General features: G+C 40.0%; 1 protein-coding gene across 2 annotated transcripts in view; it reads right to left on the bottom strand.

The window, feature by feature from the left end:
- trabd2a (TraB domain containing 2A) overlaps positions 1-23,797 on the bottom strand; it is a 53,809-nt gene that overhangs the window by 13,517 nt on the left and 16,495 nt on the right. For both annotated transcript variants that reach the window (XR_004020696.1, XM_030742794.1), the window contains exons 3-4: positions 14,818-14,964; positions 14,107-14,281 (exon numbers count right to left, since the gene is read on the bottom strand). Coding sequence is in view for 1 of the 2 variants with exons in the window: in XM_030742794.1 (XP_030598654.1) it covers positions 14,107-14,281; positions 14,818-14,964 (322 nt within the window). In the remaining variant the exon portion in view is untranslated. The remainder of the gene's footprint in view (positions 1-14,106; positions 14,282-14,817; positions 14,965-23,797) is intronic.

The following is a 23,797-nucleotide window of genomic DNA, read 5'->3' as shown; positions in this document are numbered from 1 at the left end:
TCGTTCACTGTGAAAAAGTGATTAAAGTTGGAAAATTCTTCACAAGCGAGCAGTTCTGCCAAAAAAATTAATAAATAAAAAAAAACAGAAATTACTTATTAGGCCTACCGAAATAACTCCAAAAGTGCATCAACAACTCATCCAGGAGGTCAAAAAAGAACCCAAAGCAATATTTTAAGAACTGCAGTCCTCACTGTCCCAGTGTTCATGATTCAAAAACAAGAAAGAGACAAAAATGGCATCTATAGGAAAGTTCCAAAAGAACACAAAGGCTTATCTCACATTTGTCAAAAAGCATCCTGATGATCCCAAGACTTCAGGGAAAATATTGTGTGGACTGGCAAGACAAAAGCTGAACATTTAAAATAGAGACAAACTCTCTCATTTGGTGTTGGCTCCTACTGCGGTATTGTAACACTTCCTGTTCCTGTTACAGTGCACAGTGGCGTTTTTCTGTAGCTCAATATGTGTAGCTCGATGAATTATAAATCCCTAAAGAATGAATAATAACAGTACTTTAATAAATGTAGCCTGTCTGTAGCCTTGGAGGCCAGGTTCTGTGAACTAGAGACCCGGTTCCACACCCTGGAAAATCCTGTAGCTAGCCAGGCCCCTGTAGTCAGTGCAGACCAGGGTAGTTTAGCTACTGTTAGCTCTGCCCCAGCAGACTTTCCTGAGTAGCCGGGAAATCAGCCTTAAACAGAAGCCTCCGGTACACCACCAACCCATTCACATTTCAAATAGTTTTTCCCCACTCTGTGACACAGGCTCTGCAGCAGGACAATGATCTGAGACACACAAGCAAGTCCCCCTCTGAATGGCTCAAAAAAACAAAACAAAAAAAAAAAAAAAAGATTTTAGAGTGGCCTAGTCAAAGTCTGGACCTTAAACAGGCCATTCATGCTCAAAAACCCTCCAATGTGGTTGAATTAAAACAATTCTGCAAAAAAGAATGGACTAAAGTACTTGACTGCAGTTCTTGATGCCAAGGGTGGCACAACCAGTCACTAGGTTTAGGAGGCAATTACTTTTTCAAACAGGGACAGGTAGGTTTTTTTTTCCCTTAATAAATGAAATCATAATTTAATTTACTAGGGTGACCTTTGTCTAATACTAAAATTTGTTTGATGATCGGAAATGCTCTTCTGCATACTGTGATTGAAACAAGGCATGTGGATATTTTTGTCCAGAGAACTGCCGCTCACTGGCCATGTTCTCTTTTTCAGACCATTCTCTGTAAACCAGCAGTTCCTGAAATACTCAGGCCAGTCCACCTGGCACCAACAATCATGCCATATTCAGAGTCACTTAAATCACCTTTCCTCCCATTCTGATACTCAGTTTGAACTTCAGCAGGTCATCTTGATTAGACAAACATACCTAAATGGACTGAGTTTCAGCCATGTGCAGGGTTCTAGCTAGCAGTTGATGGCCCGACACTGGGCTGAGAATTTCAGAAGCTAGTTACCAGAACAGAGAACTGCAGCTAGCGCCACGGCCATTAGCATTAGCAAGCAGTTGTTCGGTACATTCGGTCGGTACCAAAAGCACCCCCCTCAGGTCGTACAATCAAACTGGCCTGTAAAAAAAATTTCTGCCAAGAACCCTGATGTGCCTGGCTTAGATAGTAGCATTAACAAGCAGGTGAATGGGTGTATCTAACAAAGTGGCCTGTGAGTGTGTAATTGTTACTATCCTTTCTTCTCAGTCTGTTTGACCAGTGACTCACAATTCTTCTTATCTGCTTGTGTCAGTTGGATAAAGTCACATCTTTTGGCCCAAATAATAAAAGTGATTCAATATATGTGGCAACTGCCAGCAAACACAAAGTTTTTTAAAGGTACACAAACAAAACGAATAAACAAATTAGACCAACACACTCTTCAGAGTTTGATGACCATTATTCTGAAGCCAAAAGAGCCAAAAAGTTTTAAAGGCTGTCAAAAGATGTCAACCTTTTACAGCAAAGTAGTACAACTGTCCACCCAACAACATGACCAGTTATGTTACACTTTGCCACAAGAATGTATTCCTGAGTTTGGATACTGTGGCCTCAAAAACCACTTCCTCTAAACAAAACACACACACACACAAACTTCTGCAAGCCCTTGATCCTGCTGCGAGTCTCTGCTCAGCCTTTCAACTGTCTGAGTCCAGAAAAAAATATACCAAGGGGAGTCAGCTGCCCTCTCACTTTTGAAAAAGAATTCCAGATCATCATTTTTCTCAGATGGTCTCTCACAGGACTTCCATCTAAAACATGTGGCTTGGAGTGCAATTTTGTGCCTATTTAGTTTGAGTAATCTACAAGAGCTGTAGCAGTTGTCCAATGAGACCTGCATATAGTCTTTGATTTAGGTCTGAGTTAAACCAGAAGCAGATCCACAGGACAGAGTTTTGTAAAGTCGCTGTCCTCACAGGACGTTTGTGACTGCCATGCTGTCTTTATTGCATTGTCACAGTCTTTTTTTTGTTCTTTTGCTCCTTTATTGACAGATGCAATAGCACTTTCAGACTATTTCCCAGTTGTTCATCCTCTGTCATTTTTATTCACTCTTTTCTCTATCCTAAACCAACTATTTAACAAGATTGTGAGGCCTGTTTTTCTAGGATTTTTATAGGCTTCCTGAAAATATTTTATCATCATAAGAAAACATATCCAATATTTACTTCTGCAGCAAATAAAGCATCTGAAACAGCTTTGGCAAAACCTGACAATTATGGTTTTCTGATTAAAATCTCTCATTCACTCCAGACCCTTTTAAATGTCAAACAGAAGTTATGACCCACAAAACAATTTCACTGCATGTTAATTAAAACCATGCCATCTGAAGTTGATCGTTTTGTTCTTTCTGCATTTATAGCAGGAGGACAGCAGCAAAGAATTTTGACAGGCTTAAAGACATTAACTAAATGAAGTAATTAACTTTAGGACTCTAATGAAGCTAATGATGGCAAAACAGCTATTGGCATTCTGTTGAAATACTACAGAAATGATACTAATCAAGTATCATAAAAAGACGAATACATGTTAGAGCAGGGAGGGTCATCCAGTTTCTGAAGGCTGTACTCTCACAGGGAGTTAGAGGACAGACTCTCACTCCAGAAGTTTGTCTGTTTTTACCCTCCTCACCAGATAAGGTGATTTCTATCCCCCTGCTTCAGTTTGCCTAACCTCCATGCTTCTGCAGGCGTAAATAGAAGTTGCATAAGCAGAGGTGTCAGATCATGATGTTACAGAAAAGAATACACTGAGCATAATTTTTCAGACCTCCCCAAAATAGTAAAGGGTCGAGTGACCTAAATTAAAAAATCACTCTCACAAAATCTGAAGATTGCAATCATGGAAAAAAAACAACAAAAATAAATTTTTAGGGACAGTTTGTTTGATTCAATTCATCTAAAATATCCACCAACTCGTTCACCTCCTGTTTGAAGAAAGTGTTATAGAAACATAGCAAGCCTAGTTTTTCCTTGAGCAAAAATAATCTTTCAGGAACAAGCAGTCAGATAAATATCATGAGTAAGGTAGAGTTCCCTCATTCAGCCCAACCCAGATGTCATAGGGCGAGAGACGGGGTACACCGTAGATAGGTCGCCAACCTGTCACAGGGCTAACACAGAAAGACAGACAACCATACACTCTCACATTCACACCTACAGCCAATTTAGAATCACTAATTAACCCAACCCCACTAACTGCATGGCTTTGGACTGTGGGAGGAAAATGGAGTTCCACGCACACATGGGGAGAACATGCAAACTTCACACAGAAAGGTCCCAGTGGTGGATTCAAACCCAGGACCTTAGTGCTGTGAGGCAACAGTGAAAAGGTCACTGTGACGTCACCCACTGGTTAGTGAAGCCCCATTCTGAAGTCTTAAGGCACCAGTCACACAGGCCTAGAGACTGGTTAGCAAGCCCCACTGGTTGCTAGAGAAAAATGTGTCTTCCCCAGACTGACTGGCAAATGGTTGCTGGAGATTGCTGGCAATCTCTAGGTGAAACTGGACAAAGACAGGTATACGGTGCTGCACCAGAAACCTCTGATTGCCTTGGTTGCTAGCAACTTACTGTAGTCACCCATAGTTTGCATGGATGACACTGACTTGTCTGCAAACACTCACTAGGCTAACTGGTAGTAAAACAGTGAAAAGTACAATAAAAACCAGAAACAAAGACCACTTTCAAAGTAAACGATACACATAAGGAACAACTTTGACTTGGAGGCGAATATTTTCTGTTTTTGGCTTTTGACAGTTGGCAGTTTTTCAAGTTTCAACAGTACTCAGCCAGTAGTTGCTAAGTGTTTGTAGACAAGCCAGCATCTTCAATCCAAACAAAGAGCAACCGTGGCAACCTGCTAATGAAAAAACAATCACAGGTTTTTGGTGCAGCACCCTCTTTGTGACCAATTTCATCTAGCAATACCCAGTAACCTCCAGCAACCACTTGCCAAATGGTCAGGAAATACATATTATTCTCTAGCAAACAGAGGTTTCCAGTGTGCCCTCATGCTAATTTATTTTTCTTTTTAACTCTAATGGGGAACATCCATCACTCTATCCATCCATTTTCTTCCATTTAGCCAGGGCTGGGTCACCCGGGCAGCAACCTAAACAAAGAAACCCCGACCTCCGTTCTCCAGCTTATTCGGGGGAACACCGAGGCATTCCCAGGATAGCAAAGAGATATAATCTCTCCAGAATATCCTCAGTCTATGCTGGGGCCTCCTCCCGATAGGACATGCCCTGAACACCTCGCCCAGGGCATCCTAGTCAGATGCCCGAACCACCTCAACTGGCTCCTTTCGATGTGAAGGCTCCTTCTGAATGACTGCACTCTTCACCCTATCTCTAAGGCAGAGCCAGCTAACTTTTGGAGAAAGCTCATTTTTACCACCTGTATCCGTGATCTCATTCTTTCGGTCACAAACCAAAGCTCACGACCATAAGTGAGAGTAGGGACATAGATTGACCAGCAAATTGACAGCTTTGCTTTTTACACTCACCTGATTCAACTCACCACCAGGTGGTAATCAGTTGACAGCTCAGGTCCTCTCTTTACCTGAGTGTCCAGAACATACAGCCGCAGATCTGATGATATGATTACAAAATCAATCATTGGCCTGTGGTCTAGGGTGTTCTGGTACCACATGCACTTATGGACCCCACCCAGGAACTCCAAGAAGGCTGAGCAGTCTGAACTGTCATTCAGCACATAAGTGCAAACGAGAGACAGGGCCCGTTCCCTGACACGTGCCACAGATCAAAGAAGCTAGATTTCTAAAATAACTGACTTCTTTTTGCAGCCAGTGGAGCTGTACCCTGCTGGTCATTAGCTAGAATGCAGGTTTAAAGCACTTAGGCACTGACCTCACGTTTTAGACTTGGAAGCTATGTCCATCACTTAAATGCAGTCTGTGCATGTGCCTAACTGGCTCTCACTTCCATAGTTGATATGTGAAGCAGCTTTTGGGTCACATCTGACAAAAGAAGTGCACAAATGAAAAGAATGAATCTGTGCAAGAAAGGAACATGAGTGTATTGTTCCTGTAAGTGACACGTTTGCCACATTTCATTCCACACCTCATCAACAATAATTATGAACAAGTTACAAAGACCATTTAATTGGTAAACATGTTTAATTTAGGATGCGTATGAACAAAAAAGTTAAATTCATAATTGAAGTGGGGACTTGGTTGATGTGTTATTTGCAAAATACTTCTAGTCATGACTATCAACATTCCCAAGATACAGAGACACAATAAACTAAAATATATATTTTTTGTATTAAACTGAGAAAAGGAAAATTGCTTTTTCCACAATATCCATACCTATTCATACATATACACAGAAACCCTCTAGCACTGCTTAAACCATTAATTTAAGTTAGTGCTCTGTGATATTCACAAACAACCGTGCTTTGCTTCTGTGAATCTACACAGTCAGTGTATGGCCAAAGACAGACTCATTCATACAGAATGAGAAAGGGAGAAATCCCTGCTTTAAAAATATTCAATAACTCCACAGTGAGACAGAGAAGGAGAGAGTGAAAGATCACACAGCTCATGTTTTCCTCTGTCTTTTCATATATTCATACCCTACAGGCAGCGGTCTTTTATGTTTAGCCCAAAAATGAAAGAGGACAGCTCCTTCATAACAATTTCCACTCAAAATCATTAATAGATGCAGTGCTGCTAAAGATATAATTTTCCTTTCCCTTTCCCCTTTCATATAGGAGTGTGGTACTTCTGGTCCAAATGAAAGTTGAGCCTCTGGGCAGGCATGTAAAAAGCCTGTTCCAGGTGGATAAGGAAATACTGCTGAGTTTGAATGAGGTCAGTGGGTGAGGAGTTCAACTCTTTCAATAAATCACAGCAAGCTGTTGTGACAAGCATTCAGTACTGCAGCTGAGAGAGAAGCGTTAGCTATCGGAAATATGTCTTTCAAGTACAGAGGCTGACCATATGGGTTCGGCAAAATGTATATATTTAAGAGCTTTTCACTCAGCAGCTAAAAAAGCAGTTAGTTACCCAGAGGGGCTGACAGGTTTATCGTTCTTTTATCCCCATGTAAGAAGACACAGAGATGTGCTGATGATACATTATAGATCCTGGTATCTTAACATCCGATTGTTACAATGTTTTTCAAATTTAAATGCCACATAATTTAAGTAAAATATATTTTAAACAATAAGCAAAGGTTTGTCTATCTTAAACTCAAAATATCTAGTTGTTCCTCTCTTCAGACAAGAAACCTACTCACGGCGTGTTTGCCACCTCCAGAGTTCTAAGATTTCTATACATTTTCTACAGATTTCAACTCCACTTGTTAACATGGCTGATGGCTGCTGTTTTATTCTATGATGTATGATTAAATATTTTGTCGATACACTAATTTTATTTAAAGGGTAAAAAAGTCTCTTTTCCACACACAGTATCAGCAAAAAGTAAAAAAAAAAAAAAAAAAAAAAAAGTTCTAGCATAAAGGTGTCATTCAAACTTAAATCCGGGACTTAATCCAGGATCGGCTGATGGTCCGGCCCTGGCCGCCCGTTTCCCTAACCAGTGTGTGGTAGGTCTGGTCTGGATTTTAATGGTGTTGGATGACATGTTTGTACTTGTGTCAGCGACTACCCCAAACAGTTGTAAACTGTCTGTTTATGAGTGTGAGGTGCTGTGAAAAAGCACCACTTTTTTTCCCTTTTTTTTTACTTTCACAGCATCTGGAGAAGAAGAAGTAAGGGGGCAGTGGCAGCAATGATGTAGTGTTTACAGTGAAAACATACAGGAGAGTACAGGGAAGATTTGAGCCAATTATGTGGAAGATTTAACCTGGAGATTCAGAAGAGAATTTGAATAGAAATGTCAAGTCAGTCCTATCAACCTAACTTTCTATGCATATGGGGGCAGTAAAAGTTTAGTTTATATATATAGTGTTATAAAGGTAGTTACAATGCAGTGCTTCTCAAATGAGCTAAATATGGTTTAATTACACTGTGTGACAGTATCATAAACTGTATATTCTGCATCAACTCTTCATTACAACTATATTCACATTGAGGGCAACAGTCAAACCTATGTTTATATAGGGGTGGCATTGTGGTTAGCACTGTTGCCTCTGAGTTCAAACCTGCCGGCTGACCGAGTCTGAATGTTATCAGTGTGCCTGTGGTCAAGTTGTATGCTTTCCTATGACAGTCCAAAGCATGGTGTTAGTTGATGGATCTAAACTGGCTGGAAGTGTAGATGTGATTGTCAGTGGCAGTCTGACTGTCTGTGATTGGTTGCCAATCTGTCCAGGGTGTGCCTCATGTCTTGCCCAAGTTCAGTAGGATCATATATATGACTATGTACCATCAAGTCATGGTACATAGTATATTATAAATGTGGCTATGTCAGTACGCTTTGCTTATTTTATAACTAGAGGACTCAGCACAGTGCATTAAGGGACTCCAATACCAAGAGCTACCCACACACTGACATGTCAAGGTGCTTTGTGTGAGTTATGAGTTGATGTCAACCTCTGAGTTGAGCTGCAGCTCATGAGCCAAAACATCCATTTATTACAGCCATACCCACAGTACTAAACAGCTCACTAACCAAGGGGTATTCACTTTAGCAAGGCCCTACCAAGCTAAATAGCAAAAGATCCAAAGGCAAACCTTAATTGTCTGTGAAAAGAGTCAAACATTTCAAAGTACAGTAACCGTTAGAGCCTGTCAACCACACTGGCAATTACAGTGCCGCAAATATTTAAATTTGTGGTTTTGGAGCAGATTTTGAAGAGAATCATGGCGTGCTAAGCAGCTTCAGGATGAAACATGGATGCATTCAAGTTCAGCCTGGAAAAAAGAAAAAAATTTTGAGAGCAGGCAGAAACGGAGCCCTCAGCCTTTAGCGATATGTAAACACACCATTTTATTAAAGTCAAGAGTGCCAGGGTATGGCAGAGATTATAATGGGAACAAGGGTTCAGATTGTATACATGGATTGGGTTACTGTACCTATGGAGCAGAGCAATAACCACTTCCATATGGCTGTCTGCACATATAGCAGTTTTTCAACATCATCATTTATGTTGAGTGATGGGCGTGGTATTTCAAACAAACAAGTGGGAGGAAAAGACAAATTTTTAGGAGGTATTTACTTACAGTACAATAAAGTACAGTGAGCAATGACAGGAGAGCAGTTTAGTTAGATAAAGCAAAATTAGAAAAATCATATTTCTGCCATGATGGTCAAGACAAGGACACTTTATATTAAATCCTATCAAGGTTAGTCTAAAATCATGGCAGGTCTTATGTTGCTCAAAAAAGCAAACAGATCACTGAAAGCTTGCGAAAATCCCAGTGCAGTCAAAACCATTTTATTGACAACTTTTCCATGAGGATGAGGAAAGACTGAGGCAATGTTTCTGTTAACCTTGTTTTTTGCTTTAGCACAAAAAGGGGCCATTAAGCATGGCATAGGGAACTTTGTGACCATCCAGTAGTTTCAGTTGTTGCAAGAAAATGTTACACACCTGTTGCGACTCTTGTTTTCCTTCTTCAAAATAAAGAAATAAAGAATGACACGGCCAGTGTGAAGCGTGTGTGTGTGTGTGTGTGTGTGTTTGTGTGTGAATAGAATAGAATAGAATGCCTTTATTGTCATTATACAGGATGTACAATGAGATTGGAGGTCTGTGTGTGTGCTCCACTGAGCCGTAAAGTGAAGTCTGAAGTACTGACCAGTGACCGCTACTGTTTGTTTGAGTGCTGCCTTCCTGACCACTATTCTGACCAGACTACTGCAAAAACAAAGTTTCTCCAACATTGAAAGCTGGGATTCAAACCAATCGCAGGCCGTATTCTGGTGTATCTGAACATGGGGGTGAAAATGATGACAAGTAATTAAATAACAATTTCTCAGTTGACTAATCAGTTTAGTCCCTACAGCTCTACTCATCTGAAAGACTTTGGCAGGAACTTGTTTCCACCCAAGTGTAAGAAGTTCAGCTAAGGCATAATAAGTGACTTGAACAAGTATTATTTATGTAAAATATGTTTTATTTTTGCAAAAAAACGTGGGACATGTAATGGTCTTGCAGCTTACAAAAGTTTATTGCTAATTTTATAGCAATTTTAAATTGTATAATTATATCTATCAAATGTGGTGCATTTTCCTTTTAACACCCTGTGTGTTAATTATCTCCCAGTATGCAGTTTGCTCTGGCATCTAACTGTATATCTTAAAATATTTGGCACATATTAAACTGAGTCTTTGTGTGTGCTTGTTTGCTGTAAAAATATGAGAAATCATTTAGTGTCAGAAAGTGTTTTACTCTGGTTTGACAGTGAAAACATTAATGTATTTTTCATAAGAAAATTTCCAAAAACACCCAAATAGTCACAAAATATGGTTCACATACACAGAGATAACAACTATAAGTCAAATCCCAGCGCACAATTTTTCAATTTGAACAAACCATGACCACGCTCCCCCTCACCACCAAAACATATCAACTTGTTAATATACACTCACCGGCCGGTTCAATAGTTACACCTTGCTAGTGCTGGGCTGGACCTCCTTTGTCTTCATAACTGTCTTAATTCTTCATGGCACAGATTCAACAATGTGCTGAAAACATTACACACAGATTTTGGTCCATATTGACAGCATCGGTCTACACCGGGCATGACAGCATCACATAGTTGCTGCAGATTTGTCAGCTGCACGTCCATGAAGCAACTTCCTGTTCTTCCACATCCCAGAGGTGCTCTATTGAATTGAATTTAAACAATGCTCAACTGGTACTAAGAGGCCCAAAGCGTGCCAAGAATATATTCCTCACATCCTTACATGACCACCAGCAGCATGAACTGTTGATACAAGGCAAGTTGGATCCATTCTTTCATGTTGTTTATGCCAAATTCTGACCCTACCATTTGAATGTTGCAGCAGAAATTGAGACTCATCAGACCAGGCAATGTATTTCCAATCTTCTAGTGTCCAGTTTGTGGTGAGCCCATGCAAACTGTAGCCTCAGTTTCAGTTTCTTAGCCTACAGGAATGGCAGCCAATGTGGTGTTCTGCTGCTGTAGCCCATCTGCATTGACGTTCAGAGATGCTCCTCGGCATAGCTTGAACCATGTTGCCTTCCTATCAGCTCAACGCAGTCAGGCCATTCTCCTCTGAATTCTGACATCAATGAGGAATTTTCGCCAGAGAACTCCCACTCACTGGATTTTTTTCTCCTTTTCTGACCATTGTCAGAAATTGGTAGAGATGGTTGTGTGAGAAAAGTTTCTGAAATACTCAGACTAGCCAGTCTGGCACTAGCAACTATGCCATGTTCAAAATCACTTAAATTACCTCTTTTTCCCATTCTGATGCTCAGTTTAAGCTTCAGCAGGTCTTGACCATGTCTACATGCCTAAACGCATTGAGTTGCTGCCATGTGATTGGCTCATTAGATATCTGTGTTAACAAAAAATAAATTACATTTGTGTTTCTGTACTACTATATGTATGCATCAGTTCTGGAAAAAGAAGCTTTTCTTTTCTGGGACTTCTGTCTCCTTTTACTTAAATGATCTTTGTTTTTCTATACCTGAATTTCTTAAGCTGCTCTGACTAAAATGCCTGTAATCTCTTTTATAGAAGTGCTCTTTAAACAAAAACAGAAATTTTTGTTAGGTATACCTAACAAAGTGGCCAGTGAGTTTATCTATATCTTGCTGACAGACAAACAGACCAACTAAAATAATCGTATAAATCAACCTCCAGGAATAAAAACAGCCACATTTCCTCACCACAGTTACTTTTGTACTACACTATAGAATGATATTGCTGCACGCAAGTAATTTTATTTCCAGTATACTTCATATGACTTTAAGACATTATCAGATCAAAAACATATGATCTTCCAGGAGCATCTGTTTTACTGCATTATTAAAAACAGTGCCAAAAAAAAAAAAAAAAAACATAAATGAGGCTTCTATAAACACTAAATAACCAGGATGCTGCAACACACTTTGTAAATTCTTTCCTTTGGCAAAGCCCAGTATGTGTCTATCACTTTGGCAGCGATTAAATTATCAGTATAAACTCTTTTGTTAAGCTGTTGTGGCAATAAAGCTTACTGAAGGCAAAAATGAAAACCCTCAACAATTTTCCACATTGAGGAATCTACAGGCCAACCTCTGCAGTCAAATAGGATCATTACTCGGGAAAAGAAATATGTCAGATATGTTACTGCTGTTTCAAAAAGCACAACTCCAATTCCTCTGAATCCGATTTAGTCCAAAGGCAAGCATATTCATAATCATAGATTACTTAAAGCTTGCAGCATTACAACTCAAGCGGAAGAATCCAGTTCTTTCCCAAATTCTGGTTGCTAAAATGTGGTCATGCTGAGAGTTTTATTTGTCTGAGAGTGCACCATTTGATAATGGAGAACATACATGAAATTGAACCTTTAATCTGTTTAAACATCTTTTACCGAATCAGAGGGACATGATATGGTCAGTGATAAGACAGATCTTACAGCTGATGGTAACAGGGAAACTAAGTACCCTGACATAATGGGCTCCATTGTAGTCTCTCTCTCTCTCTCTCTCTGTGTGTGTGTGTGTGTGTGTGTATGTGTGTGTGTGTGTGTGTGTGTGTGTGTGTGTGTGTGTGTGTGTGTGTGTGTGTGTGGGTGTGTGTGTGCTTGTCCTCTGACCCCTCCGGGGATAATTAAGGACACATTTTACCCAGATCGGTTTTGGGTATGGCTGCCGGCAGGGGCCTGTGTAATATGTGTGTTCTGTGTGTGTTTGGTGCGTGTGTGGTAGGTGTGTGCGTATGTGTGCATATGCGTGTGTATGTGTGCGTGTACCATCACGTGCCCCATCCCATTCCTTGTACACATCGACCTAACCTGCCCTCCATATGTCTAAGACCAATGCTTCTGGGCTGATTGGCCGTATCACTTTCACTCACCAGCTCACACACACACACACACACACACACGAACAAATACACACAGAGGCACACACCTTTAGAGACCAAGCCCTTGTAAAGGCACCTCCTTAGGGGAAAGCTCTGAAATGTACTCCTTGTTAGGGCTTGAGTGTGTGTGTGTGTGTGTGTGTGTGTGTGTGAGCGAGCATGTTCATCTGCTTTTCCTCAGCTGTTTCCTGCAGCAGACCAGTAGTCTGTGAAAGTCTGTCTCTTTCTGCTCAAAGCTCACTGCTGTTCCACCCAAAAATGTCCTCCCGAAAAAGTGTGGGCAACAATAATGAACAATTATGGGCTGCAATTAACACTTAGTGAAGATTATTTCCAAACTGTTAACTGTATACATAAAAAAACATTGCTAAGGATTTGGTGGCTCTTGTGAACACGTGAAGCTAAATCTCAGCACACTTGACTGAGACATTAACTAAAACTTTATAAGATGCCAAATTAACAATTTAATTTAAGCATCTGGCAGTATATTCAAAACAAAAACAAAACTGATTTCTGGAAATTGCATCGAAGTGGAACTCCTTTTAACAAGTCATTAACAACACTGGCCTAAATACAATCAATAGAGCAATCAGTGAATTAAAAAATCATTTAAAAAACACAAAGGACTCAAGAAATAAATGAATTAGCTGGTTGTCCATTTTCTGGAAAAGGTGGTCTGGTCAAAATAGAACAAGGAAAAAGTAACTGCTATAACTACTTAAGGAGAGATGGACTTACACACATATAATGCACGTGAATACACATATACATAGAAGCATCCATGATTTCTGTTCATATCACCCTCTCTGTTTTAACTGACTGCTTTTATTAGATAAGTGATACTTATGAGGTTGATTTGCAGTCATAAAAGAATTCAAAGTATTATGCTGACATTTCTGAATGACTCAAACACACCACAAGTCTGTTTCTGCTTAGCCCTGCATTGATAAAACTGTGGCTTATAGAGCATCTCCTTTAAACTCAACTATTTGAACTGAAAGTTGATAGGTATCAACATCTATCCATCAGCAGGTTATTCATTCATAAGTAGGGCTGGATGCCAGCACCAGTTTCCATAAATCCAATGCAATAAAATCCACAATGTTTTTTTTTTGTTTTTTTTAATTGAAAGGCTACACTAAGAGAAATCTAAAAAAACAAAAAACAAATGTATATTTGTGCCCTTTCAGTTCTGGGAAAAGAAGCTAAATTAAACTTTCCTGGGCTTCTGTCCCCTCTTTCTTATAATGTCTTTGTTTTCTCTACCTGAGCTTGTCAAGATGGTCTGACTAAGAGCCCTCTAATCTCCTATGTAGAAGTGCTCTTCAAACAAAAGCAGGAATTTAAGTCATTATGTTACATGGACAAAACTAATTATTTGGATTGCTTTGATGAATTAGCTAAAAAAAGACCTAAAAGTTATTTTTGTCCAACATATCCTGAAACACTGAAAACACTGGATGAATTACAGAAACATTATATGGGGGATTTGGTATATCACACATATATAGCAGTAATTTCGCACTCTTTCACAACCCACGGCCCAGATTACCATAAACACTGATTCCTTCTCATGTTGTTCATTTTTATTCTTTATGCATTTTCTATTAATTAGAGAACACCAACCTGCTCCAAAAGCAAAGAAGAAGCGCTTGTCTGGGTGTTCCTCAAGCAGTGCCTTGACCCTCTTGCCCATCCTCTCATTTCTCTTGTAGATGAGTTCCTGTCGGAAGTAGCTGTCTATTTCCTGGGCAGTGGCCTGCTCATTGGGTGGCAGTGTCACATTATTGAAGTTAGGGACCTACAGTTGCAGAGGTAATTGGCCATGAAGGTGAAACACAGGAGACAAGTGTTTTTTTTAAGTTATTTGCAAAACTTTGACTTTGAATAAATGAAAATGCTGAAATTCGTGAGACACATCATTCAGGGCTTAGGGGGGCATGCCTAATTGTACAGTTGATATAAAAGCATTTGGACTGACAGAGACCTCATGGGATTGCTGGGAGAAAGACATAGCAAGGATAACAAAGGGAGAACAGAAGAACTAGCTAAGTATTGAGACAATGGTTAAAAAAGGGGGGTGGGGGATAGAGGGAGGGTATAGAGGAATAAGAGGGTAAGGTAGTTCAGAAGGTTAGGGGTGAAAGTAAAAGGTTAAGGGTTCTGTCAGTTGAACAAACGTAAGCTCACGGGGTCAAAATGAACCTAAGCTTATTAGATAGAGTGAAAGTGACATAAGATAAGATAAGATAAGATAAGATAAGATAAGATAAGATAAGATAAGATAAGATAAGATAAGATAAGATAAGATAAGATAAGATAGGTGGATGGTATGACCTGTGAGGTGTCATGATTGAAGATAATGGAGTTGAGATCTCCACAGTTGTAGTGCCTGATGAGGTCTTCAGTGGTATATGGGACCTGTAGGCTTCCTGCCCTTAAAGACTCCTGTTGTAATAAAGTCTGGTTCAGGGCAAAGATCACCTAAAATAAGACAGGGATAACTGATTAATGACTCATTTATTTCCACCTAAATGTAAGACCCAAAGGCTTTCTGGGCTCTCAAACAGCATAAAGATCATGCAAATGAAGCAAATAAATAATCCATTTTATTCATTGTTAATCATATGTGTATCATTCACATACCATATACATTATGTATATATGATGCAACCAAGCAGGAGTCAGGAACCTCAGGCATGCATACTGGCATTGTTATGTTTGAGTCTAATTCCTGGCATACCAACAGTAAACAGTGCTCTCTCAGCTGCAAGTCAAATTAATTTTGTGAACCGTTATTGGCTGTGCAGTCTGTGCCACTGCTAAAACTGCCATATAGCTGAAGAAAGTTATTGTGTAAAGCCATTCACTGATGATTAATATATTAAGGAGGCTTCATTCTGTGGCTTAGAGGTTTTATTTCAAGGCCTGCCAAACAGAGAGACAATCAACTTGAGAGTTAAAGATATTCCCAGGTCAGCTGCTGAGCAATGCAACAAAGAAATTAAGAAAGAGCATGGAGAGAAATGACAGTACATTTGGCTGTCGGTGCAAGATACTGTCATTTATTTGTAAGGCAGAGGAGCTCTGCTGCTAAAAAACAATGTCTGACAAAAGGTGAGAACATAGCCAAGGTATTAATGGAACATTTTGAGGAGCAAGGGATCAACATAAAGAAGATTTTTGAGGTGACAGTGTGCTGGAGTGCTGCCACAGTTGGGAAACAGAGAGGAGTTATCAAATGAAGACCCAGAACAACAGAGTGTAGCACTGCATGCTGGGTCTTTTGCAAGCCAGCCTGGTCTAGTGGAAAAAACACTACATGATCCATACTTTAGAAACCACTTTATGTACAATACTTCATAGCAATCCATCTAAAAGTTGTTGAGATATTCTACTCTAGATAAAAGTAGTGGTCGACAAACAGAAAACATGTTAAATTTTAGGCAAGACTGGGCATAAAATTCTAATTTACGTGTCCTATTGAATTAGCTACTTTAAAAAGGACACCTTTTATTTTTTTTCCTACCAAAAATCCTTTCAGCTTTGCAGCACAGACTCAGCTTTTGTGTGAGCGTGAAATCAGCCAGTGTTTGGTAAGAGAGCCCTGGTGAGATGAAAGACATATGCACACATGCACATGCAAATATAGATATACACAATAACACATCAACACACGTACATGCTCGGAAAGCTGTACAGTCTACACACCAGACTTGAGACGGGCTCATACAGAAAGCACCGCCAGTCACCTCAGTGCATGGTCTCCCTCTGATCTCTCACCACACACACACACACACACACACACACAAATGCACACCTTTCACCCTGGAAGCCATTGATCTCAATCCCAGTGACAGAAGAAAGTTTTGTATAGTTTATTTGCTTCTCAAAAGAAACAATGAGTCAAAGTGAATACTCATTCACATTTTTTGCCAGCAGTGGAACTATGTAAATTTGTCCACAGTATGTCAGCATGCTTTTACGATTTACTGTGCATCTTTGTATGCGTTCAGGAAATTTCGCTGAACATTCAGTGACAATAAAGCAATCTAATCTAATCTAATCAGTGTGTGTATATGTGTGTAGTCTCAGCTCTTGAAGTCTGTAGTGATATTCATACCTGCATGCAAGGCAAACCCAAGCGGCTATTTTTTTTGTTTTGTTTTGCTTTTTATGTTCTGTTTTCTAAGGTGCTCTGATGACACTTTTCCCTCTCGGCTTCCCCATTGTGGGAGGCTCCTTACAGCTGAAGAGAGTAGGAGAGGAGAGCAGCGTGGAGCAGATGCCTTCTTGTCAGGGGACAAAGAACCCCTCCGTCACCCTCTCTTCTCCTCTCCTCTGTGCTCCCTCCAGCTTTCATCGGCCGCGCATCAAAGTGGAGCTCTGCATATGAAAAGGACCCCCGTCTTTATGCCACACAAATTAGCCTATCGCCGCCCCTCCCCGACTCATTTCACAAAAACACCCTCACATCTGTGCTATGTCCGTGAAGGAAGGCCCTCATCTGCAGGGTCTCCCCTTTTTCACTGCTCTCCCTTCTCCTCTTTCTGTGCTCGCCATGCCTTTCAGCCCCTTAAATTATGGTAGTGAAGGGAGAAGTAGAAGGAGGAGGAGGAGGGAGATGAGGTGTGGGTGAGGGGGAGGATCAGTCATATATAGGGAAATAAAAGAAAAAGTAAAAAAATGGGAGAAAGGAATGACAGAGAAAGAAAACACTAACTAGAAAGTGAGGAAACAAGTAGAAAAAAGCAGCAGAGAGCAGGACTGAAAGAAAGAAAGCCTTAACAAATCATTTCTTTCTTTCTGCTGTAATCGTCCTCTTCTCCTAGCGCATTGCGGGTCAGTGGGTGCTTTTTCCCACTTGGCTCCTTTCATCAGGTCCCCCTGTTTCTTCTGCTGTCCCCTAACCCGCCCCCCTCCTGCACACACAGACAGACACACAGACACACCCCTTGCTGATATCAAAGCAAGCAGAGCCAATGAAAGTCAATAATTGTCCTTTGTCATGGAAATGTCCCCTCTTGTGGAGATGGAGTGGGGTGGGTGTGCACATCTAGAGCAAACATCATCACGGTCAGATTCCCACATGTGGAGAGTTGGAGTGTTCAGCGGTCCAGTTGAACAAACTCTTGCTGCTCTCGCTCAGGAGTTCAGTGGCTTAGTTCAAGACTTGCAAAAAAAGTGGTAAGCAAGTTTTCTAGAGTATTGTTAAGGAGATGTTGCATCCCCTTAATGATAAAAAAAAATCATCATTTGGTTGCGAGCTAAATGGAAAGATACTTCAAATCAAGTGGAAGTACATGAACTAGAGCCCAATGTTGAGGTTACGTTTCACTGTTACGCACAATCAGTTAATATCATGCGGTCTGATCTAGTAAAACATCTGTAACAGTCTTGTGAGTCATGGGGCTAGGCTGGATTGAACAATACTCCACTATCTGAGGTTGGCCAATTCTATCAACGGATGGTTTGTTTGGGAGGTGATTTTTGTCATTTTAATTTGCTAATTTAGTGCTCATTTAACATTTATCATACACACTGTGGTGCCTACATCCTTTCTGTTACGCTAAGCTAAAATGCTAAGATTTGTACACAGACAAGGACAGAGACTGATGTATGACTACTAAATGTAATACTACAGAACAAAACACCAGTGTTTAAGGGCTCCTTAAACACTGGTGGTGACGGTCTGTGCAAATGTCCGTGTGCCCACCTGTTTTTTTGTGAACACATGGACTCGTCCACAGAGAACTTCCATTACACTGCACCATGCCTTCCAAGGGGTGGACTTCAAGTGGATTATAACAGGAATGACTACTTAATAATCAAGTCTCCACCTTTCCATGTCCATCAACTTTCTGAGCTAATAAGCTATCCTGGATCTCATACTAGGTAACCTAACCACACGTTGCTAGTTTTTGCCAACTCAGCTGGCTGTGCACATGAGCATTTAATTGCATGTTTTATCACCATATGTTTGTCCATTTTAGATTGCAAGATCATCTAATTTTGGTACTTTGACTTGGTTTATTTGGTGTGGAAGGCTGTGTGAAGCTGGGTATAAGCTGGAGCACAGAACTGATGATATAAAATACAGTTGCAAGTGAGTATCTAATCCAATAGTACTTTTCAGTATCAATTCGTATCCAAGAATCAGTTTTATGTTTTTGTTTTTGTTTTTTATTAACAAACCTACTCAGTACCTATGTTGCCTGTGGTACGTACAGTACTCAAGAATAACAAGTAGCGTCACATTTTCAGAATTTTGGTGTCAAAAGGTACCGTAAGTATCAGTTCTGGTGACATCACTACTCCCAGTACTAATGTGGTGGCACCATAAATAAGCACATCACCATTAATTTTATAACATAGGAATAATATAGTGGCACGGTGTAGAGAAGGACCTCTTTTGTCCTGGGGAAGACAATTACACAACAGCCTGCTTCGTGTTATTTTATCTTCAGTATATTTCAACCTTAATGCTGCCATCACAATCACCATAATCATAACGAGTAAAAATAAGATAACTTTAAGTCTTTAATCCCACCAACAAGGGCATCAACACATTTGGACTGTGCATAAATGTATACACTAAGTAAACTGTATGAGAGGTCATGTCATAATATGAATCTGGAGTAGTAATAAGTGCTGGCACTGGATTCAGAGAGTGAGTAACTTAATTTCCAACTCAGATTTAATGAGGCACTAAAGAAACGTGTGTGTGTGTGTGTGTGTGTGTGTGTGTGTGTGTGTGTGTGTGTGTGTGTGTGTGTGTGTGTGTGTGTGTGTGTGTGTGCGCTGCATGCAGCACATCTTTCCTAATTTTCTGCGTTTTTGTGTGTCTAAGTAAGCAGAAAAGGATATGGTGTAACACATTTAAAGTAGTCCATCCACAATGTCGAAAAACTATGTCGTCTCACACGCTCACACGCACACTCACACACACACACACACACAGAAGGAGAGAAAGCAAACAATCTTGCAGGCAATTCAATGAGTCTTGGCTATCTCCCAAGTACAAATGAAGACTTCCAACAGCTCCTCTGTTTCCTACTGACTCCGTGATGCTATCACAGTAATACAACTCTCTCTTTCTCTCCCTCATTTTATCATACACACATATCAGTGAGACAGAGAAAGAAACTGAGTATGATTGCTACCTGAATCAGTAAGAAAAAGATTCAAACCAATAAGAGAGAGGAAAACAGAGACCAAAAAAAGTGAGAAAGAAACATAGTGAAAAAACTTTCACTCCTGATGTTATCAGTGAAACCTCAGAACGGGAGTACAGACGGAGACGAAGGCACACAGAAATAGGCAGAGACAGGGATTCTGAATTACTTATGAGTGATGTTATCAGTGAAATGTTAGTCGGAGCAGTCAGCCCTAAAACAAGACCTATCAGGAGTACAGTGGCACTGCTAGGAGTGTACAAAGCAGTGATTCTGAGACCTTGTGGAATCCTCAGGTAGCCAGACATTTACACACCAACAACTTGTAATTTGACTGGGATGTTTTTTTTTCTTTTTGTAGGATGTAACCTGTACTTTATTTGAGGTTCCAGACAAAGACAGGCTGAAGTTCTCATACATGAGGTGATAAAAAAAAAAAAAAAAAAAAATTGCGACTGATTAAAAAATGTGTCTGTTGTCTCTATGAAGGAGTCAGTAATTAAACATTTTTATTCCACCTTGCACACTAAAGATTAATTCTGAATTTTGTTCAGTATATATTTCATGTTTCAATGTAACAAAAGACTTGAGAAAAAAAAGCAAAAGTGTTAAAAGTGGAAATCAACAAAATGTGTGTAAAGAAATGGCTGTGTCTAATGGACAAAGCCGCCAAGGCTTTTTATTATTTATTTAATATGTATTTATTTTATTCAGCAGGCATTCGCTGACACTCCCACCACACAGAAACAAACTGCACATACATAAATCTTTCACCACGGCACAACCTTTCACTTTCTTGCCGAAAACCCACCATTTAAACACAGATACACACACCTGTCAGTTTGACTTATCCGTATTGTTTCTTTACTCCATCCCTCTACCCCTCCCTCATTTAGCTCTTTTTCCTCCCTTGTCCCCCATTCCTCTCTCCTCTATTCCCTCCTTCCAGCTCCCCTGAGCACATTTTCTCTGACTTTCCTCCCAACTTGCCTACACATCTCTCCCTCGCACGTTTATCCTCCCATCGTTTCATACCTCCCTTCCTCTCCTCTTTGATCCTGTATATTCCCTCACTCCCTCCTTTTCCATCCCTCTCTCCTTTGATCCTATAGATCCCCTCTATCAGGTCTTTTTTAGATTTGACCCTTACATTCCTCAGGTCACTAATGACCTCCTCACTCCATGTGCGTGTTTTCGTGTATGTAAGTGTGTATACACCTGTACAAGATTAGGTCTTGTCTTAGTGTGTTTGTATGTACATGTGTGTGTGTGTGTGTGTGTGTCTGTGGCCATGTGTGTGTGTTTAAATGCTTCATCATCATGGATTACTGCACCCTCTGCAGAACTCAAAGCAGACCTTTGAAGAGAGATTTATTAATTTTCCAATACTACACAAAAGAAGGAAAATATAGGGCCAGGATTTCCTGTACAGGAAAGAAAGAGGAGAGAGTAAAAGAGAGCAAAAGAATCCAAGCAACACAGAGAAACGTCCCCAGGCAAATACCTTTGAAAATTAAAATGACCAAAATTGTTTTTTCTCTCTTTTTGAAAAACAATAAGTCCTCCTATCATTTACATTTCCTAATTCTTGCGATCCTTGTGAGTTAACATTGACATGAACAACTCTTTCCATTGCCAGAGTGCCGTCTGTGCACACATTTTCTTTTGCTTCAAAATGTGAATAAATAAAAGGAAAAAATACAGTATAGTTAACTTAACAAAGAACAGTATTTTATGTGCTTTACAATGGAAATGAGCACTTTTCACTCCTGTGATATTTTTGATTATCAATAAACGAGTAAAATATTAGAAACATTGGTATATCAGCATATTCCTGTAGCATTTTAAATTGCCTCTTATGGTTGATCAGTATGAAGAGCTCAAACAACTGCACACTGCATCCAATTTATACTTAACAATAGTCTTTCTAAAACCCAGGTCACCTAGGATGAGCATGTATTAATGTATTAGTATTAGTGATATTAAACAATTACATGGCTACACATCAATAGCATCAAGTTAATACGTATGTTCTGTTTCCTTGTATGTCTCTTGGGAGACTAAAGATTAAATTCACAGTGTGTTACAGATTTATTACAGATACATGTTTTTGGAGTAGAGTTATACATTAACCTCCTCCCTTCAGCGCATAACAAAAATGCGCACTTGTTCCATGTAGATGACACTAACTACCGAGAAACCAGTGGCCAACACTCAAACCACATTCGGATGAAACTGTGACTACACTTCTCCTTTTCTTCCTCTCAATTTATCTCTGTCCAAGACCTATCTCTCTCTCCCTCCCCTCTTTCCCCATCTCTCTTTTCTCTCTCTCTCTCTCCCTTTCTCTCGCCCTGTAAAAACATTCTTGCGGGGTGCATTTACCTTGGTGCCCGACGCAGTCAAATATTTAGGCTGTCACAGGGAATCAACCTCAAACCAAACGGCTAGAGGTTTTTGCACGTGCACTGTGTGTGTTTGTGTGTGTGTGTGTGTGTGTGTGTGTGTGTGTGTGTGTGTGTGTGTGTGCTCGCGCGCTCATGTACTGGGGCTTGTTGTGATTGAAATGTCAACCCCCCACCCCCACCCCACTCTATCTGGCTATCCTGCTTCGCTACACCCTGAAAAAGTTGTACAGGAGTCCCAACCAACGCACTGTTTGCACACAAGAGTCATTCAGAAATCTATTCTGATACCTGATTAACTGTCAAGTAAAAATGCCCAAATGTCAGTATTCTGTGACTCGAGCTTTTCTGACATTTTATATGCAAGTACAATTATCATCATTTAGTTTATAATTTGATTTTTACTGTCAAATACTGGATTATCCATTTATTTTCATGTCTTATTTAAAAAAAAAAAGAGAGAGAGTAAACAAAACAACAGTGACTTCTCTGACCAAAGCTAATTTCCTAATTACCATAGAACTACTGTAAACACACACTTTCCCATGCACACATGGTGGCACCTGTCATCACACATTCTGACAGTAACCAAACAGGAGTCTACTATTCGCAAAATTTTCCTGCCTGTGTCTTCCTGCCTGTCACTCTTCCTTTCTCTCACACATACATACAAAACAGGCCCACACAGCAACCAGCGAGCCACTCGGCGAATCGGTCCACCAAGAAACAACACAGAGATCTTGAAAACACAGCGAGCCACAAGGAAAACAGCCATCAATCTCGACGACTGTCTGTTGACTGAAAGAACGCTATTAATTCAGGACAGCACGAGTCAAGAACAACACTGCCAGGCTGTTTCATGCCGAGATTCAAACCAAAACAGCTGCGAACACTTACTACAGACACACACTGACCATCTGAGCATTCAGATTGTGTGTATGTGTGTTATCACGCAAACAGGGAAAGAAAGGATATTAATTCAAGATTTTCCACGCTCACATGGGTTAAAATTAACCACTGGCTATGTCAGGGATAAATTGTTTTATTTTCTTTTTTCTAAGAAAGAACTGTAACATTTTGGTAAAGCAGATTTTTTTCAATACATAAAAAATTGAATCATATATGTATGTTCAAAACATTAAAAAAAAAAAAAGCCAGCGACTCACGGTTGGAAACAAAAACAGCCAAGCAATGATGCACTCAAGAACAAGACTTTCCAGTAGTTCCACCGTCTATAAATATATCTCAAAAGTATGTCCAAAAAAGTGTAGCTTATTGAACAGTTTCAGATGCACAAACTGCAATTCAGTCAATGCACTCTTTTGCCCTGGATCCTCATCTAGACTGATCAATGGTTTCTTGTAAGCCTCGTGGAGTTTTTAATCAGGAGGTTATGTTTTCGGTCGCGTTGGTTTGTTTGTCTGTTTGTCTGTCTGTTTGTTTGTTTGTCAGCAGGATTACTCCAAAAGTTATGAACGGATTTCGATGAAATTTTGTGGAGTGGTCGGAAATGACAAGATGAAGAAGTGATCCGGATCACGATCTGGATCAGGAATTTTTTTAAGGATTCTTCACTATTGCGGGATAGGGGGTTACTGTTGTATTACAGCGTCAGTGACCCTATGGCCTTGGCGGAGATTTGCGCTCTCTGAGTGCTTGGCATCTTCAACGTTGACATTTTTAACTTCAAGTTAAAAATTCATAGAAAATAAAAATAGATTAGTGAAATGCTTTTGT

The sequence above is a fragment of the Archocentrus centrarchus genome, chromosome 12, assembly GCF_007364275.1.
Source record: "Archocentrus centrarchus isolate MPI-CPG fArcCen1 chromosome 12, fArcCen1, whole genome shotgun sequence".
NCBI lineage: Eukaryota > Metazoa > Chordata > Actinopteri > Cichliformes > Cichlidae > Archocentrus > Archocentrus centrarchus.
This window is presented reverse-complemented; position numbering and strand designations above follow the sequence as displayed.